Source organism: Lampris incognitus, chromosome 11, assembly GCF_029633865.1.
Source record: "Lampris incognitus isolate fLamInc1 chromosome 11, fLamInc1.hap2, whole genome shotgun sequence".
Lineage (NCBI taxonomy): Eukaryota > Metazoa > Chordata > Actinopteri > Lampriformes > Lampridae > Lampris > Lampris incognitus.
In genome coordinates this window covers 10,949,556-10,970,583 of record NC_079221.1, presented here as the reverse complement: position 1 = coordinate 10,970,583, position 21,028 = coordinate 10,949,556, and the positions used below count along the sequence as shown (strand labels likewise).

Genomic DNA, 21,028 nt, shown 5'->3' with positions numbered 1-21,028 from the left:
TGCTTTTCTGACTGCCTGAGCTGCAGGTACCTGTGCTTTGGCATGGAGGGGTGGATATCAGCAGAGAATCAAGTGCTAAGTCACATGCTGCTGTGGACGGGGAAAGGGCTAAATTAGCAGCCAAGTACGTATTGTTACTTGGCACTTGCTGAGAAACTGGCGCAGGAGTAGGTGTCTCTTCCACCTGCTCCTCCTCATGACATCTTTTTGTTAGAAACTTAAGCAAACTGCTTTGTTTCGCCATGATTGTTTTAACCTACAGTAGTAGTTGTCCTCTGTTCCTCTGCAATGGGACAGGCTGAAATGCACTGCCACTCAAAAAATTGACTTATCAAGAAGCAAGAAACAAGAATTCTTTTATTTTTATTGGTCGCGTATTCAGATAATTGAAACAGTATTCACTGACTGCTATTCACTGATGATCCAGCAAAAAGGGAAGCCTTCTGATTGGGTGGGCCTGAGTGCCAAATGGGTGGGCACAGTTACACGTCCGATTTACGAATTAGAATGGTACCAGCATAAAATAACCAGGGTAATTGTTTTCATATCTGAGATTATGCACAACCATGGTTCTCTACCGGAAAATGGTGGCTTGCCCCCTCTGGGTTGGGGATGAGTTGGTGCCTCAAGTGAAGGGGTTCAAGTACCTCGGGGTCTTGTTCACGAGTGGGGGTAGGATGGAGCGGGAGACTGACAGGCGGACTGGTGCAGTATCAGCAGTAATGCAGACGTTGTACCGGACTGTTGTGGTGAAGAGAGAGCTGAGCCGGAAGGCCAAGCTCTCAATTTACCAGTCAATCTTCGTTCCAACCCTCACCTATGGTCATGAGCTTTGGGTACTGACCGAAAGGGTGAGATCACAAGCGGCTGAAATGAGTTTCCTCCGTAGGGTGTCTGGGCTCAGCCTTAAAGTTAAGGTGAGGAGCTCGGACATCCGGAGGGAGCTCGGAGTAGAGCCGCTGCTCCTTTGCATCGAAAGGAGCCAGTTGAGGTGGTTCAGCCATCTGATTAGGATGCCTCCTGGGCGCCTTCCTTTGGAGGTTTACCGGGCACGGCCAAGTGGGACGAGACCCCAGGGTAGACCCAGAACTTGCTGGAGGGACTACATGTCCAATCTGGCCTGGGAACGCCTTGGGATCCCCCGGGAGGAGCTGGAGGGCGTTGCTGGGGAGAGGAACATCTGGAGTGCTCTGCTTAGCTTGCTGCCACCGCGACCCGACCCCGGAGAAGCGGCTGAAGATGAATGAATGGATGGAGATTACGCACAACACAGTGTCTAAATGAACCAGTCAATACTCAAAAGTTGTGGTCATGTTCTGTCGTATACAGACATAAATACTGGTTATAATGGCAGACGTCCACAGAGAGAGCAGGTCTGCCGGACACGTACGCGCGCTTCTGTGCGCTCATAAGCTGGCTCTTGACGAAGCCCACCGCCACTTCACTGCTGCCCCGCATCCACTTCCTCCTCCATAACGAGACTCTGGCAGCAGTTCGGAGAAAACAAATATGGAAGGTGTGAACACGCCAGGAGAGTTACAGAAACGGAGAATGATGATAATAACGCAATTAGACACTTAAGCGACTATCACAGTCGCTTTCTCCTCTCCCTCTCCTCCTCTTTGCCCCCTTGTAAATAAATCTCCACCTCTTATTACCCCCCCTCACCCACCCACCCGTCAGTTCTTCCACTCAACTCCGTCTCCCGTGACGTAGGAACCCCTCGTAAAGGATGACTTTATAGCCCGCCGAGGTCATTTCACACCCGGTGCAGAGCACACACACACACGCACACACTCAAACACACACACACACACACACACACACACAGACTTTAGGAGCCAGGTAGAAGTAAAAGCCCCACTTTGTGCCGTGGTGAAATGGAGGTGCCATCGGCAGACCCGTTAACGGGGGGCGAACGCCGTCCCAGGCAACTAAGGCGCAGGGGTCCGGTTACGTATGCGCGACATTATTTTTTGTGAAATGCCAGAGAGCGGAGATGATGAAACGTCACAGTAGTCACAATGATGACAAAAATTTCGTCCAGACGGTATATATATATATATATACACACACATACATATACATAATATATATATATATATATATATATATATACACACATACACACACACACACACATATATATATATAGGTGGACCTCCGAAGCCCCTCGTTGGATAATTTGAAGCGTGGTGTAAAACGAGGTTCATGTGCGTAACGGCGATGGCCGAGAATTCCTGGACTGACAATCTGATTGACAGCTGCTGTGTCCTGAGTAAGGCTGTCCATCGTGCAGAATTGTGCGTAAGACGCGTCATTTTGGGTGGGAAGGTTCATTTGATCCAAGGCGCCAGGTACCTGTTGGGTTTGTCGGCCCCCTCGGGCTGAAAAAAACAAAACAAAGCATCTTGTGCTGTTGTGGTAGCGATATTCTCTCTCTCTCTCTCTCTCTCTCTCTCTCTCTCTCTCTCTCTCTCTCTCTCTCCCTCTCTCTCTCTCTCTCTCTGTGGCAGCAACACACACACACACACACACACACACACACACACACACACACACACACACACACTCAGCGCCATAAGTACCGGAATGTTCAGCAGCACAGCCGTTTGGCGCGAAGCCAGGGCGCATGGATAAAACATCTGGACAGGCGGGCAACTGGAACTTGTCACTCCCTCTCCAATGGAGCTGTACGGCGGACGGCGGCGTGTAGCGCCAACACTCACACGGCCGTAAAACCTCTCTCCACCAACATGAGACGGCTCAAATGACCAAAAAGGGGGGCAGAGAAAAAGTCGCAGGATGTTTTCGGAACAGGCAGATCTGAACTACAGCTTCAACGTGAGCGACGTGTGGGAACGGGATGACCTGCCGAGCGACAGGGAGACCCTCTCCCGGCCCGGCTTCATCGTGCTGTCCGTGGTGCTGGGCTTGATCATGACCTTTGGGTTTCTCAACAACTTCATCGTCTTGCTGCTCTTTTGCAAATTCAAGACGCTGCGCACGCCGGTCAACATGCTGCTGCTGAACATCAGCGTCAGCGACATGATGGTGTGCGTGTTCGGCACCACGCTGAGCTTTGCCTCCAGCGTCCGGCGGAGGTGGCTCCTCGGCCGCCACGGCTGCAGCTGGTACGGCTTCATCAACTCGTGTTTCGGTGAGTTTGGAGTTCTTATCGCTTTAAGCGGGAGTATGCGCTATGCAGAAGCGTGCGTAAAACGTGCTATTTAGGCGGGAACGGTCAGTACGCACGAGTCCATTGGCGGGCTGCTCGTGCGGACTGGTGGTCACTTCCGCTGGAACAGAAACCGGGCCAGCTGAAGAACCATCTGAGTGGAGTCACACACTGATTTGGTTCTGATTTCGCCCTGAATGGGGGTCCGATTGGGTCCATGTGTGTTTTTGCACATGTGAACACCTTCATCATTGGATGAGTTGATGATGAGGCGGTTGCAGCAGACACGGGAAAGAATCCCACACTTTGATGAGCAAAATTAAGTCAAGTCAATTACTAAATTGATTAATTAATTAATTGAGTGACTGAGACGTGTTATTTTTGACACCTTGCAGGTAGGACTGCTTTGTAAGATCATCCGTAGTGAATGCAGGGTGTTGTCACAAGGTTCTGTTTGTCACATGGCGATTGTTAAATGCGTTTTGTTCCGTGAATAGGGTTTATATTTACAGTCCCAACTGATCCAAACCTGCTGGTCTCAACCTATGCAATAATAGGCTTTTGCCCTACACAAAGGCACACTGTGTGACCAAAAAAAAATTGTTTTTTTTCAGCACAAACTGGCTCTGAGAGTGCATCAGTCTGTCGGTCAAATGACATCTGGGGGTTTCCACCAAAACGCACCCCTGAATTTAAACCAGGGTTCACAAACAACACAACAGAGGTTTCTTTTACTGACTGCAGATAAGACTGGAGCCACTACAGACCGAGCAGACTGCAATCTGAGAATGACATCCCCAGGAAGACTGCCCGGCATCACTTCATGATGCTGCTGTCTTTTCTCTTTACTCAGCCCTTCCAAAAAGAATCCAGGGTCCAAACTAAGGTGGCGTGGAGCCGGACCCACCAGCCAATCCAAAACCCGTTACGCTGTCCTTCCACTCCCTCCAGGAGGCGGGGGGGGGGGGACAGAGAGAGAGACTGAGAGAGACAGAGACTTGTTTTACAGGCTTTGGCAATATGTGGAGAGAGAGAGAGAGAGAGAGAGAGAGAGAGAGAGAGAGAGAGAGAGAGAGAGAGAGAGAGGAGAGGTAGAGAGAGATATGTAGAGAGAGAGAGGTAGAGAGAGACATGTAGAGAGAGAGAGGTAGAGAGAGATATGTAGAAAGAGAGAGGTAGCAGTAAAGGTATATAGAGAGAGAGGGGTAGCGGTAGAGAGAGGGGGGTAGAGAGAGAGGGAGAGGGAGAGGGAGAGGTAGAGAGAGAGAGAGGTAGCAGTAAAGGTATATAGAGAGAGAGGGGTAGCAGTAAAGGTATATAGAGAGAGAGGGGTAGCAGTAAAGGTATATAGAGAGAGAGGGAGAGGGAGAGGTAGAGGTACAGAGAGAGAGGGGTAGAGAGAGATATGTAGAGAGAGAGGTAGCGGTAAAGGTATATAGAGAGAGAGGGGTAGCGGTAGAGAGAGGGGGGTAGAGAGAGGGGGGTAGAGAGAGAGAGAGAGAGTTTATATTTCCATGAATAAACAAATGCTCCTTCCTCCTTGCTGTCACCGTGCAGAGGTTCACACACCGTGCAGCCGCACACGTGCCGCCTCTCATCTCAAGCAAACACGCGGGCAACAAAACCCCCAACAAAACCAGCACCTGCAGCCGGAGGTGTGCTGGACAGCGCAGCCTGACAGGATGGCTGCGACGAATATCTACCCCCAACCCCCAACCCCCCCGCAACCCCAACCCTTTATCTCTGCCAACACGCGAGTGGAGGCTGCGTCTCATTTTGCCGGCGGCTCTTCCCGAGGCGCACGAGGAATACTTAAGATAACCACTCATACGTCCGCGCTGCTCCCGAGCCCGTTTCACCAGCCGCCCCGCCCGCTGCACTAACAGGTGTCACGGCCAATACCTGTCAGCCAGGGGGTGCGCGCGCGCGCGCGCGTTCGTATGCATGCCTTTTTGTGCTGGCACATCGTTGTACCGACATCCATCCAGATGTGCGCGCGTGATCACCTCTGGAGGGTATGGTGGAGCATCATCCGCATGAAGCAGGACCGCTCTCGTAGAAAAACGACTTGGTGCATCTTCTCAAGTTCACCCCCGCGTGTAGGGGGTGTCTGTCTCCCGCCTGCGCACGCGCTAGTCGACGTTTCCAGTTTAACGACGACAACAGAGCCTCGCGTTTCCCTCAGACCGCTGGTTTCGGAACAGCAATGTGGAGCAGCAACCACACACAACAGCACCGAGGCTTCTTTGTGCGTCGCCGTTTGAAATCAAGCCAGGCTGCCCAAGATCCCGGTTTCAAAAGCTGCTCATGCTGGGCTGCTCATTATCAAAAGCTCTTCATACAGTTAGGGCATTTCTAACGTTACACGGTTGGAGACCAGAGTGATCAGAGACACGCACAAACACAAAGTGTGTGCCGCATGCAAACAAGGACACACAACAACAACAACAACAACAACAAATCCTCATTTTAATGGAAAATAAGTGTGCTGGTTCTATGTACAGTTGATATCCAAATGCTCACATTTCAGAACATCACCTCACTGCCGTATGAGCATGCTGGCTCAGGAGGTCCATGTGATTACTAATACACACACACACACACACACACACACACACACACACACACACACACACACACACACCATGTCACCCTATACTTGTGGGGGACCCCCCCCCCTTGACTACATTCATTCCCTAGCCCAACTCTAACCTTAACCATCATGACTACATAACTACATGTCTAACCTTACCCCTAAACCAAAACCCTAACCCTAAAATAAACCCCTTTCGTTATGGGGACCCATAAAATGTCCCCACAGGGTAGGTGATTTCAGGTTTTTCCATCCTCGAGGGGACCAAATGTCCCCATAAGGATAGAAAATCCTGGCGCGCGCGCGCGCGTGCGTCCCACTGTTACATGCCGTGTGCCCCTTAAAGCTACAGTCCTGAAGATTCCCATGCCATCTGTCTCTCGCTGGTGTATGGAAGCCTGGAATACCCACAGCGCAAACATTCCGGGTTTGCTTGTTCTGATGGGTGTAGTTGGGCGGGACTGTGAGTGGATCCCTGGGATTTTGGAGGGCTCCAGCACCACTGCGCTGGAGTCGGTATGTTAAATAGAAACCGCGACCCTTCAGGACTGCAGCTGTAGCGCTCCCAGCGGCGGGTCCTCTCCAATCAAGCGCTTTCTCTTAACGGGGGGGGGGGGGGCAGGTGGCGATGGAGGGGAGTTTTGTGGAGGAGGCGGATTACCTGGTTGAGACGAGATGGTTTTTGGTTGGTTGCTATCTGACGAGAGCACTCTGCCCTCTCCGCACACACACGTGAGGCGGGCCATGCCTCATTGGGCACGAGGAGCTGACGCAGAAAGGCTCTTAATGAGGCCCCTCGCGGAGAGGAACGAGCTGTTCTATACGGCGCTGAGCGCACATGCCTCCGGGGGGCGGTGATGCAGACTACCACATGCCTCCTCCGATACATGTGGAGTCGCCAGCTGCTTCTTTTCACCTGACAGTAGGGAGTTTCACCAGGGGGACGTAGCGCGTGGGAGGATCACGCTATTCCCCCCCCAGTTCCCCCTCCCCCCGACCAGGCGCCCCGACCGACCAGAGGAGGCGCTAGTGCAGCGACCAGGACACATACCCACATCCGGCCTCTCACCTGCAGACACGCCCAATTGTGTCTGCAGGGACGCCCGGCCAACACGGGGATTCGAACCCGTGATCCCCATGTTGGTAGACAACGGAATAGACCGCTACGCTCCCCGGACGCCCCTGGGGGCATCCTCATTCTGATAGCCAGAGAAAGCGGTGAACCTTCATCGCTCATCTTCCTCCAGACACGGTGAATCTTCCACCAGAACAGCGGTGCCGGCGGTATTCTTCCGTTCCATAAACTAGTCCCTTTCGAGGAGTTGGGCCCGGTGACGGCATGTTCGGCAGTAATTGGATAACACGGTCTGGGAAACAGAAGAGCTTGACAGGATTCACTCAGGTGGAGGATGACTCATAGCCTGTGGTCCATGTTAATCCAATGACCGGCTCACAACGCCTGTCAGAGATATTGAATTAGAGGTTAGGTCTTCCCCAAGGGCAGACCAATCAGGCTGGGGTCGCAGGTTTGAGATGGGCGTAGCACACAGACACAGAGGTGAAAGGTTTATCCGCTAATGTGACACGGCTTCACGTGACGGTGTAATGGCGGGGGCTGGGATAACAACTGAGCGACACTGAGACGGAGGGAAAGCTTCCGCCAGAGAAATGCGCCATAAAAGCCACCCACGTTTTTTATTATTCTATTTTATTAGAAGACCATATGATGGATCCAGGTTAGAACCACAACCGCGTTGGAGGTCAGAACACACACACACACACACACACACACACACACACGCACGCGCGTGCACACGCACGAACACACATACATACACACATAAGCACGCACACACACGCACATATACACACATGCACGCAGACACGCACGCATGTACACACAGATGTTCGCACGTGCGTGCACACATGCGCGCGCGCATGCACGGACACATACACGCACAAATACATACACGCACACTCACGCACAAGCTCCCTCTCTCGCTCTCTCCCTCTGTCTCCCCCTCTCTCTCCCTCTCTCTTGTCTCTCCCTCTCTGTCTCTCCCTCTCTCTGTCTCCCCCTCTCTCTGTCTCTCCCTCTCTCCCCCTCTCTCTGTCTCCCCCTCTCTCTCCCTCTCTCTTGTCTCTCCCTCTCTGTCTCTCCCTCTCTCTGTCTCCCCCTCTCTCTGCCTCTCCCTCTCTCCCCCTCTCTCTGTCTCCCCCTCTCTCTGTCTCTCCCTCTCTCTGTCTCCCCCTCTCTGTCTCTCCCTCTCTCTGTCTCCCCCTCTCTCTGTCTCTCTCTCTCCCCCCTCTCTCTGTCTCTCCCTCTCCCCCCTCTCTCTGTCTCTCTCTCCCCCTCTCTCTGTCTCTCTCCATGTGTCACGTCTCATATAGTCGCATCTAATCAGTCACGTCAGCCGTGCAGCAGCAGTTATGGTCTTTGCAGTCGTGCTGAGATGAACGCAGCATCCCCATCTAAGGAGGAACAATATCTCTTCTGTGTTTACACACCCAGATAACAGATATTAATCATGTTTAATCATGTATGACAGTGAAACCCGGCAGGGGAATGGGGTTTGGGTGAAGGTATTCCTCCGTTATCTTATTTGTAGCTCAGAAATAAACAAATGGTGCCGCGATGACGAGAGGTCGACACCAACACCATCACAGCGGACGAGTGAAGAGAAGTTTAATTGCCGTCACAAGTCAGAGCTACGGTCCTGAACATCTATATCCAAACAGATGTCCTCCACCTCCTCTGCCGAACCGGGGAGGGCTGCAGACTACCACATGTCCCCTCCGATACACGTGGAGTCTTTTCACCTGACAGGGAGGAGTTTCGCCAGGGGGACGTGGCGCGTGGGAGGATCACGCTATTCCCTCCAGCCCCCCCCGCCGCCCCCCAAACAGGCGCACCAACCGACCAGAGGAGGCGCTAGTGCAGCGACCAGGACACATACCCACATCCGGCGTCCCACCCGCAGACACGGCCAATTGTGTCTGTAGGGGACGCCCGACCAAGCCGGAAGTAACACGGGGATTCGAACTGGCGATCGTAGGCAACAGAATAGACCGCCACGCTACCCGGACGCCTGGTTTTTTTTTCTCACAATTTTGACATGTCCAATCGTCTGTTCTCCTAAAGTCTCTGCTTTGCACGACAGGGCGAAGACGTCCACCTCCATACTCTGATAAACGTGGAGTCGACGACCTTTTTTCCTCCTTCCGGCTGCAGGTTTCTGCAGGGGAACATGTGGAGGCATTTTCTCCAGAGCCACCCGCAGCTATACAGACGCTCCCACCCACCACCACCACCTGTAGGAGTCACTATTTACAACTTATTTCCCCATCACTGCCAACTGCTCCTCCCTGTGACAACACCGGGGTTCAAACCTACAACCTCAATGAATAATAAACTAATACCTAAATAATAATCTAATATCATATTAGACCAAATAAGTAGTAGCGGTAGCTTAGTCTAGACAGACAGACAGGCAGAGAGAGAGAGAGAGAGAGAGGGAGAGAGATAGATAGATAGATAGATAGATAGATAGATAGATAGATAGATAGATAGATAGATAGATAGATAGATAGATAGATAGATAGATAGATAGATAGATAGATAGATAGATAGATAGATAGATAGATAGATAGATAGATATAATGGACAGACACACAGACAGACAGATAGACAGATAGATAGATAGATAGATAGATAGATAGATAGATAGATAGATAGATAGATAGATAGATAGATAGATAGATAGATAGATAGATAGATAGATAGATAGATAGATAGATAGATAGATAGATAGATAGATAGATAGATAGATAGATAGATAGATATAATGGACAGACAGACAGACAGACAGACAGACAGACAGATAGACAGATAGATAGATAGATAGATAGATAGATAGATAGATAGATAGATAGATAGATAGATAGATAGATAGATAGATAGATAGATAGATAGATAGATAGATAGATAGATATAATGGACAGACAGACAGCTAGACAGACACAGACAGACAGACAGATAGATAGATCTTGACATCTGAGAGGTTGACGGTGGGAGGGCTGATATGATTTTGGCGGCAGTACGTGCGTGCGTGCGTGTGCGTGTGTTATACGGTTGAGTTTGTGCTTGTCGGCGGTGGCAGCTGACACGGTGACGCAACAGATGGTACTTTTAAGCAGTTTGGAAAAGTCGTGTCTTACAAGCGGATACGACAGAGGACACTCGTAGCAGACCTTCACCAACAGATGGAACCGCATCAAGCGGTCACACTCAGCCAGTGGCGGCGGGGAAGGTGCCGACACCACAGCAGGTTCAACACCGATATGCATGCCAGCACGTAGCAGAACCAGCCCCGGGTTTTATTGTCCTTACTGTATATACAGTGAAGCCACCCTTATTCATTAACATATATCGGGGGAAAGTGCCGTATAGTTGTATAACACATCTTTGTTATCTTTCTGCCATATTTTTTGTCAAAACGTGTGCAGGCAATACAGAATTGATCTACACCGATCAATTACTTCAAATATGAACAGTACCAGAAATCACATATAAATGAGACGGTACAGCGAGGGAGGTGTAATCTTATTTCCAAGGTCTGATAACTAATTCAGTCACATTCATGTTTCATCCCATTCACTATTTATGAATAACCGGCACTGGCTCGGCTGGGGGAGCCTGGTCTGCTGCGTCCGGTGGGCCCAGGGACCACGGCCATGCCCGGAGCTGCACCCAAAGGCTAAGCTAACTGCTAGCCCATGCAGACCGGCATTTCTGACAGTCATCCTGGCTGGCGTTCGCTCTTCTGGAGACTGTCCTCCACCAAAAAAAAAAACGAGCCCATAGGTCGTTTGTACAAGCAGCTTATCACGACCTATAGTTGTGTTTTAAAGTTGGGCGACCTCTAGCGGTCGTGCTACCAATAGCAATCTTAGTTACTATACTAGACGGTGAAACAACACAAAAACCCACTGACTACATATTCTATTGTTCTCAGATTGTTTTTATCCCTATTTACTGACTACTTACCTTTATTAGCCTGTCTATGAGGCGTTGTAAAAAGGATGTCAACAAGTAGATAAAAAACACAATGCACAGAGGCGAAAAGTATCTGTGGCATACCTCCTGCCGCCGGTAGGGGCGCTAATTTAGGAAACGCTCCTGTAGGTAGACCTATGTGGTCGTATGGGTTGAAGGACTTGTAGGGCTTCTGGACGGTGTCCCTTTTTCAAGTTTGGATATACGTGTTAGTTTGGATATGTGTTTTTGTAGTTCTTGGGTCGCATATGTGTTTTTGTCTTTGTGTTGCATTGCTGTGGGCTGGGGAAACGATGTTTCGTTTCATTCTGTGTGCGCAAGTGCATGAAATGAAATGGCAAAATAAGAGTCCCCGATACTTGATTTAATTAAATTTACGTAAAACATCCGCTTTTCTGTCTCTCTTACCCGGCAAACCAAAGAGCGTGTTGATGAGAGCGTTCCGTTCCCCGTCTCACATCCCTGACCTACATGAAGGCACCGGGACTGTATCGAGAGGACATTATGAAAGTCAACTTAGATGTACGTCATTATTAATGGCTCCGTAGACGTTCATTTCCAGGATGCGACCGTTTTAGCTCGCGCGCAGCCGCAGAGAAATGGAAGTGGAATGACTTGACTCTGGGATCCGTCATCGGTGACCTTCACTTAACAGTTTGCTGGCGTTTCCTCCAAACACCGCCCGGCTCCTTCAGCACAGTTTCCTCTCCTCCTCCTCCTCCTCTCTGCTTCCCTCGTCCCTTTATTTGCCTGCATGACAAATCATAACTGTCACTCCCCGATCTGTTACGGAAACCCCTTTTGTTTACGCATGCGCGAAAATACGTCTACTTCCTGTCGGCAGTCCGTCGAAGCAATTTACGGTAGTGCCTGGGATTCACGTAAAATAATGTTATCTTTGTTTTTATTCATTTTGAAAGAGATTATATATTTTGTTTCATATTAAATAAACCCGCATTTTCTTGTTTTGTAAAGAACGTAAATAAATGCGAAGTTTTCTTGCGCTATGGTAACGATAGCGATGGCAGGAACAGATCGGGTTTCTGTAACGGACCGGGGAACGACGACGCCTCATGTCTTCTCGTTTAACTGAGACGTTGTTAAAAAGTCCATAGTATTCTCATTACTCATTAGGTAATACGGAATCATCCCTCAAACCAGTCAACAACAAAAAAATCCATTTGTAAACGAGTAGAAGGGCTAATCTTTAATCCATTGTAATACACACAAACCGTAAACGTGGACTTGCCTTTGTTCCAAGAAGGCCGAGAACCTGATCCAGATTAAATTTCATGTGATGCTTATGAACGAGAAGCCTCCTAAGAGGTTATCTATGCTTTATTATAAACCATATATATTGTGTTACTTACAAGCCAGTCTGACAACCTCGTTATTAATTTAGCAGCAGACACACACCCACATACCTGCACGCACGCACACACACGCACACACACGTGCCATGACATGCCTCTCTGTAATGAGCCACATCCCTCGGTCTGTGATAAATAGCTGTCAGTTCCTTGATGATAGATGAGGGAACTGTTATCATCCAGCTCTCTTCTTCTTTTATCTCTTTTGTCCACGTTTGGCCAAGCTGTCCTGCACCGGACATCTGCGCACAAACGCATTGCTGCGTTGTGATGTATCGCCAGCGTGCCGTAGTATTCCGCTGTCTTTACTCATCCCCTGTTGGAGTACCGCAAAGCACAGCTGACACCGATTAAACACCACATTAAATGGAAAGTGACGCGTCCCTCCGTTTCACAGCCCCGCTTACAGATCCAGCAATGACGTCCCGGTGATGCCAGAAGAGACCCGAGTCTCATAATTTGCCCCGTGCATGGATCAGAATACCAATTAACAATTCAAAGGCCTTCACACACACAGGACAGCAGTCATTTGTTGATGAAAACTACACTGAAAAGAAGGGAGTTTTTTTTACATGAAAACTAAATTGAAGTTCACCGTTGTAATCGCACAGTCCCTCAAAGATAAAGACCAATTTCTAAATGATGCTTAGATCAGAAGGTGAATTTGTTGTTCGTTTCCATCGTGGAGGACTAGTCCGTGGTATTTTCCCTCACACATGTGCAGCAACAAGACTGACACTGGCCATCAACTGCAACACAGCCATGCACTTTGTAAAGAAGACCTAAACGTGACTATGAAAGCAGAAAGAAGCCTTTGTTGTTTTTTGTGGGGTTTTTGTTTTTGTTTTGAATGAATGTTGGGGTAATTGATTTCAGTATGTCTGTCTCATACACAGCACTGACTCAGTTTCAGTAAAACACATTTACAGAGTACAGGGATGAGTCAGTGGGAAGAGGATGTTCTCCATCCTTATTAGCCGTTTGGTTTCTTTTCTATCATGGTCTGCTTGTTCTCTTCAGGCATCACAGCGTCGCTAGCTGGGTGGGTGGATGATGGATGGATGGATGATGGGTGGATATTTGGATGAATGGATAGGTGGGTGGATGTATGAATAGGTAATAATAGTAATGGATTATATTTATATAGGGCTTTATCTTGACATCCTCAACTCACCACCACTAAGGTGTAGCACCCACCTGGGTGATGCAGAGCATCCAATTGGCTCCGGAACGCTCACCACACACCAGCTTTTGGAAAGGGGGGGATCACTGAGCAAATTACATGGGGGGATGATTAGTTGGCCAGGTTGGGAATTTTGCCAGGACACCGGGGGACCCTCATACTCTTTGCAATAAGTGCCATGGGACCTTTAATGACCAAGATGGATAGGTAGGTGGATGGATGGATAGGTGGCTGGATGGATGGATAGGTGGCTGGATGGATGGATAGGTGGATGCTTGGATGGATGGATAGGTGGGTGGATAAATGGGTAGATGGATGGATAGGTGGGTGAATGGATGGATGTGTGGGTGGGTGGATGGATGGATAGGTGGATGCTTGGATGGATGTGTTGGTGGGTGGATGGATGGATAGGTGGGTGGATAAATGGGTGAATGGATGGATGGATAATGGATGGATGGGTGGGTGGATGGATGGATGGAGGGCATGTGGACCATAATCTCTACATCATTCATGTCATCATTTAAAAACATCACTGTGTCCAAACAAATACAAAATGAAACTGGCGACTCTGATCACTGCTGCTCATTGCCTGGAAAACAGAGATGTTCTGCATATATACAAGGCAGAGAAACTTCTAGGTAAAAATAAACAACAAAAATGCCAAACACCTTATTTATGTGCATCACATAACCTTCACTGATACACCGAGCCGAGGCACTGTAGGAGATAGCCGTGGGATTCAATTATTTATAAAAAAAAATCACTTTCATATCCTCTCTCTCACCACCATCTTACCAAAACATTGCTTTCATCTAGGCGCCCAATTCCTGTCTCGAAATCCTGCAGATTGTGGACGGCAGCTGTGTAAACATAGAAACACAGCTTCCTGCCAGACATCTGCCGGACCACCGGGATTGTCAGGTATGGACCCTGCTGGTGCAGCGGGGACATTAATGCATCATTAATTGCCTCGAAGTGACCGTGCAATTTGTGCCCCCCCCTCCCCGTGTGGGGGTATAATTGAAGGTCCGATAATGTATTATCAGACCTTGCAGCAGTAGCTATCTCAGGAGGTAGAGCAGGTCATCTGGTAACTGGAGAGTTACTCAGCTCTGGGCAGAATTGTCCCTGAGCAAGACATCTGCACATAACTGGCCCTGAGGAGCTGGCTGCTACCTGGCATGGCTGACACCAACATCAGTGTACGAGTGTGTGGGGGAATATGAGGCATTAATTAATTGTTGAGCATTTTGAGTGGCTGGTGCAGCTAGGAAAGCTGAATAAAACGCAGTCCATTTACCATTATAAACAGACTGTAAACTCTGGGGGGGGGGGGGGGGGGTTGAAGACAACTGTCTCCAAACTCACATCTCACCACCGACTCTTTTCCGACCGCCCTGATAACGAGACCGAGACAGCATCCGGATGTGGGCCACTTCAGGCAGTGATGCAGCACTGATGGCCTTCTTCTGGCCTTGACAAAATGGATGTGAGCCTGAAGTGGCCCACATGTATAATAGCAAATATGGCCCAAATATGCCAAATCAAATGTGGGCCTTTTTTGGCAAAGATGCGGTGCTCTCGACAACATGTAATCTGGATGTGACCCTGAAGTGGCCTGTGTGGTAAATGGCGAATATGCCCCAAATATCACAAAACAAATATGGGCCACCTTTGGCAAATATGTGGCACACGCGGCATTGCTATGGCTTGGTTCTGGCCCAGATCTGGCAAACAGGCACGGACCACCCAAGTGCCATCATTCCATGCGGTATGTGGGCTGGATGAAAAGTGTCGGTGTGGGACGGGGCTGTGAATGTGCTTCATGACACGTCACCGTATCCGGCTCTCCACACTGGGGACATTAGGGAAATAGGATTTTGACTCTGCAACATCTTTATTTTGTCCTCGCAAGGATATACAAATGTGTGTGTGTGTGAATGTTTTTTTCCTGTTCATGCATGTGCTTGTGTACAATGCTATATCTGTTGCCTTTTAACAAGCCAGGCAGATGATGTCAACATTATGTTGGTTGCCACAACAGATGACAACCTTGAGAATTCTTCAACAAAGTGTATTTCACCATCTATTGACACTTCTCTACACTGCAGGACTAGCAAGAAGAATAACTGAACAGCAGACATGACCGGCCGCTTTTCACAATGCCAGAGCGTTATCCAAAGGAGTTGAGTCAAGTGCAACCGGACTTGGTATATGATGAGAACATTCACAGACATGCCAGAGCGTTTTTTCTAAAGTTATTCATTTGTCAGTAAATACTTATAAAACACAAATAATTATGCCTTCAAAATGTCCCCATGAGGGATGCCGGATGTGGGTATGTATCCTGGTCGCTGAACTAGCGCCTCCTCTGGTCGGTCGGGGCACCTGTTCAGAGGGGGGAGGTGTGGGGGACTGGGGGGAATAGCGTGATCCTCCCACGCGCTACGTCCCCCTGGTGAAACTCCTCACTGTCAGGTGAAAAGAAGCGGTTGGCGACACCACATGCATCGGAGGAGGCATGTGGTAGTCTGCAGACCTGCCCGGATCGGCTGAGGGGTTGGAGCAGCGACCGGGACGGCTCGGAAGAGTGGGGGTAATAGCCGGGGTGTGTAAGATGGCGTCGTTCGACTTCCGATACATGAGTACTTGCACAAGAACTTGCGGTCTGGTTTGTTGAGAGAACGCTCGCTGTTCGCAAGACCTCCCTAAAAATCACGGTCATCGACGTACATCGCATCGTGAGTGCCTCCTTGGTAGCTCAGACGAGCAAAAGATGTATAGATTTAAGATGTACATGAAATGCTCGTAGTAGCAAACCTTAGGACACAAGCCATAATACATGACATGGTAGTTTCACATTGTACCTTCTGTACAGTTGTTAAAGTATAGCCCAGTACTTACTGCAACCTACTACGTGTGTGTGGGTGTGTGTGAGAGAGGCATGGGGGAGGGGGGTGGAGAGACTGAACAGGTGAGTTAATTTGGCAGCGGCGATTAAATGAAATGATACAAATCAGACATACCTGGTGTAAAAGCAGATGTCCTCATCGGAACCTGCAAATCGCCTCAGGCTGGATTTGGACTGTAGCTGGACGGTCTCTAGTTGTTTCTGGAGCACTAATATTTGTTTCCTCGTTGACTCGTTTTGGGCCAGTTCATCATCATCCAAAGCGGCAGGATTAGGAGACACGCAATAGCCATGCTCTTGGCAGGCAGCTGCTCACATCCATCTCATTATCAGAGGAGTCCAGAGCTGGCAGAGGGGCGACAGCAGGACGCTCCGGCGCTCCCACACACCTAGCCTGGGTGCGGGTTTGGAGTACTCATTCCACGCAAAGAGAGTGGGGACAGCTCCTTTCTTGAGCCTCCTTAACACACCTGTAGCTGGCACAGCGAACTCACCCGGTTCAAAATGCAGACTACACACTTTTGGACTCTTTGGTGGCGGTAAATGCGTCCCTCCGAATCGTCCACTTAGCTCTTTGCTCGTAGTTACTAGGGAATGAATGGAAACTTAAAAGAGAATTATAGCGCGCCGAATTCACACACTGTGGCCCGGTGGAGCCTGATTCACAGCGTTGATACTTGAACGCCACTTTTTGCCCCGTTCGATTCACTGATTTTTCGGACGAAATTCAGATTTCGGACGGATACGTTAGCAGCTAACTAATGATTCAGTCGGACATAAGCATCCGGTGCTCGAGTTGGTATCTTTTTTATCATTATTCTTAAAGCAGTCCATTTAAACACAAGCTCTTGTCACAAACAGATATTTCAATTTTACTAATGTATATTGGTTCATCTGTTGGTTGTTTTTAATCCAGATTTGATTTTCAAAGTAATCTGATCAACAGTGTGTATGTGTGTGTGTGTAACAGGTTTTTCTATCCTAATGGGGACATTTGGTCCTCATTAGGATAGAAAAACCTGAAACCACCTATATTGTGGGGACATTTTATGGGTCCCCATGAGGAAAAGAATATTTTAGGGTTAGGGACTTATGTTTAGGGTTAGAATTAGGATTAGGTTAAAGTTAGGGTAAGGGTTAAGGTTAGACATGTTGTTATGATGGTTAAGGTTAGGGGTTTAAGGGCTAGGGACCGCATGTAGTCAATGAGGGGTCCCCACAAGTATCGTATGACACGGTGTGTGTGCTCGTTTGTGGGTTATCTGCCTGCTGCTCCCTAGTGAAATGGATGAGGTTTAATATTCATCACCATTAAAAATTAACAACACCTCGATTCTCTCACTCTACACCTCCATTCTGCCAACCAGCAGTTTTCTTATTATTCTCCCTTCGGGAGGTCCTTGACCTTTCACACAGCCTCATTTCTCTTTTCTATCCACTGCTTCCTTGCAGTCATGTAATCACGCTGTAAAACCTGTCATGGAGCCGGTTTTATTAGATGTGGCCAGTATAACACTGTTCATCCCACAGGCCTTTAGGAAGATCGAGTGATAACGATGACGACGACGATGATGATGATAGGGCAGGAGGATCAGTAGAAAGTGGTCATTTTGATACCTTATGGTTCATTGTGTGCCAGTTTTCCATGCATAATAGAGGAGATGGGGTTATTATAGGGCATTAGAAAAACAGAAGTGGCGAGGCTGAAAATATTTGATGAACGAGAGAGAAAGAAGGAAGGTAGATGAGATGTATAGCCTTACGCAGCGACAGTAAAGGTTAAACTTGTCTTTTTGTGTTTCTATTCTATCACTGAACATAACTATATGCACATACCAGTGGCGGCTGGCCAGTACAGGGCTTTGGGGCGCCACGCCCCCTTCAAATATCAAGAGATGAAAATCTACTTAAACTTGTTAAATATGATTTAGTTGTATGATGCAAATAAAAGTGTTTTTCAGTCTGTGAGCACATGTCAGCAGCCATTAAATATTGGCTCCAAATGGTATTTGGTTGATTTCTGTCTGAATACATATTGTAACGTGCATGGATAAGCAGACACGCTGGCCGCTAACTCGCGGGTATGAGCCTTTAGTCGAGCGGTTAGCGACGTCTCCTGCGGTTCGGGCGATACGGGTTCGCTTCCCGGCCGCGGCAGTTCCTATGGTTGCGTTGTCCCCCCCCGAATTCGCTACAGTATACTTCCTGGGTGAGGGGCGCCGGCCAAACGATACCTTATGTATGCCCTCAAACTTGTGGCGAGCAGGTGACCTGAGGTTGCTGTCTGATTGTTTTTTTTTTCTCCAGATTTTCCATGGGGCGGAGTTCTGTGTGCCCCAGACACTTCCCCACTTTTATTGGCAGTGAATTGGTATTGTTTTAATGTTTTTTGATTTAATGTGATTGGACAGTTCTCGTGGCTGTCAATCATGTTCACACCCACCACGACGCCTCGTCTCGACTGTCAATCATCCAGCATCTACGAACCCTGATAAAATCTATAGGCTACATTGTCCTTCTTAATAACTCTGTGACTGTGTGGACATTAAAACAGGTGTCAGGTGTGCTGTGCCGAGGTAAATTGCGCCCCCCCCCCCGTATTGGTTGGCTAAAATAACTATAAATGATTCAACGCAGAAGAGCCATTTAACATGCTTTATTCGCGCTCCACTAGGCACTGCCGTAAATCAGTTTATGGTGACCCGTCTGGGGGGTCACTGTCGTAATAATGTAAACTAACCTACGACACATCAGTACATCCCCCTTCCTTCAAAACATTCAGTTTTCAGAGGGTAAACACTGATGACATAATGAACAGGTTAACTTTTTTTTTTGGAATCATAAAAAAAACATAATACATCCCACTCTTTTTTTTGTTTTGTTTGTATTTTTGTAACAAAAATCCACAGCCCCCCCCCCCCCAATGTCATGGATTCCCCAAAGTCCTTATAACACAAAGGCATGGCCTGTAAAACACATCTACAAGTCAAGCTACTCAGGAGGCCTGACAGTCCGCTTAGACCGCCCCAAGGCTAGAGGCTCCAACTCAGGCCCCTGCAATGCCACAGGAGAGGAGGTAAGTGACAGTCCGTGATGACCTGGAGACAGAGCCTCCAACTAGGGCGTCGTTAAGAAATTCTGAACGTCATCACTCCAGTCCGGCTGAAAGGTCTCTCCTGTCTTTAAGAGGTTTCTCCGGCAAGTGTGACCAGTTTCGGTTCTCACAGCATATGACCGTGGTGCCACCTGTTCCAGGACCATCACTTTTGTGCTCCATGCAGCAGGCTCCTGTATGCACACTACATCATGCCTCACCAGTTCTTGTAAAAGCTTGGTTCCCTTGTCATAGCGGAGTTTTTGTTTGCGTTTTAGGCTCTTTATGTGAGCCTGGACCTCTGCCTCACGGTTGTTAGTGTCTAGCTTTGGAAGTCTAGTGCGCAACTTCCGTCCCATAACGATCTCAGCCAGAGAATAGCCACTTTCGAGAGGTGATGATCTGTAAGCTAAGAGGGCCAGCTATGGATCTGTATCACTCTGTGCACACTTCTTCAGGAGTCTTTTTATGATCTGAACCCCTTTTCAGCCTTCCCATTTGCTTGTGGGTACAGCGGACGGGAAGTTGTGTGGCTAAAACCATAATGTTTTGCAAACTGCTTAAATTCATGACAAGAAAACTGTGGGCCATTGTCTGTAACCATCTCTTGAGGAATGCCGTGTCTAGCAAAAATTGACTTCAGATGAACTATGACACTTTGTGCTGAAGTCGTTGATAGTAGAGCTATTTCTGGGTAATCTGAGAGGTAGTCAATGGCTAACAAATATTCCTTTCCATTGCAGTAGAAGAGATCAGCCCCAACCTTCTCCCATGATTTTGAGGGGATCTCAGACAGAATCATTGGCTCTTTGGTTTGCTTGTAATGAAACTGAAGGCATGAGACATGGTTGCCAACCATTGCGTCTATGTCTTCATTCATGTTTGGCCAATAGATAACCTCTCTTGCCCTGTGTTTACACATCTCTGTCCCTAGATGCCCCTCGTGCGCCCTGGTCAGCATCTCTTTATGCATTGAGGTAGGAATCACAATCCTATTGTCTTTGAGTATAACACCATCCACCAGTGAGGGCTCAGACCTGAGTGGGTGATACTGCTTGCATGAGCCCCTTTGCCAGCCACGCTCCATGTTTTCCATTACTTTGGAGAGAATCGGGTCTTTGGAAGTCTCCTCTGCTATTTTCCTGAGCTGCTGATCAGAAGCAGGGAGTGTGTCCTTCACCATGTGAACATGCAGAGCAACATCCACCTCAGTGCTGCTACAGCACACCTGAGACACGACTGGAGTGGCACGAGAGAGTGCATCAGCAATCAACAAACAAGGCCCTGGCACATAGGTAAGGACAGCATCATACCTTTGTAGCTTCATCATCAATCGCTGGATGCGAGGGGACATGTCATTCAAGCTTTTTCAGGCAATGGCTATCAAGGGCTTGTGGTCTGTCTCAAGAATGACTTTAGCAAGTCCATATATGTATCCATGAAATGTCTCACAGCCAAAAACCAGTCCAAGGCACTCTTTTTCAATTCGTGCATAATGACACTCTGCCTTTGTGATAGAGCGTGATGCATAAGCAATCGGCTTCCAGGGACCTTCATGCTGTTGCACCAATACAGCACCAATGCCGTCTTTCGATGCATCAGTTGACACTTCAGTTGGTCTGTCAGCTTGAAAAAATGTCAGC

General features: G+C 48.5%; 1 protein-coding gene across 1 annotated transcript in view; it reads left to right on the top strand.

Annotated features, from left to right (window-relative positions):
• Positions 1-2,805: 2,805 nt before the first annotated feature.
• tmtops2b (teleost multiple tissue opsin 2b) overlaps positions 2,806-21,028 on the top strand; it is a 46,436-nt gene continuing 28,213 nt past the window's right edge. The window contains exon 1 of the mRNA XM_056289872.1: positions 2,806-3,160. Within this exon, the coding sequence (XP_056145847.1) occupies positions 2,806-3,160 (355 nt within the window). The remainder of the gene's footprint in view (positions 3,161-21,028) is intronic.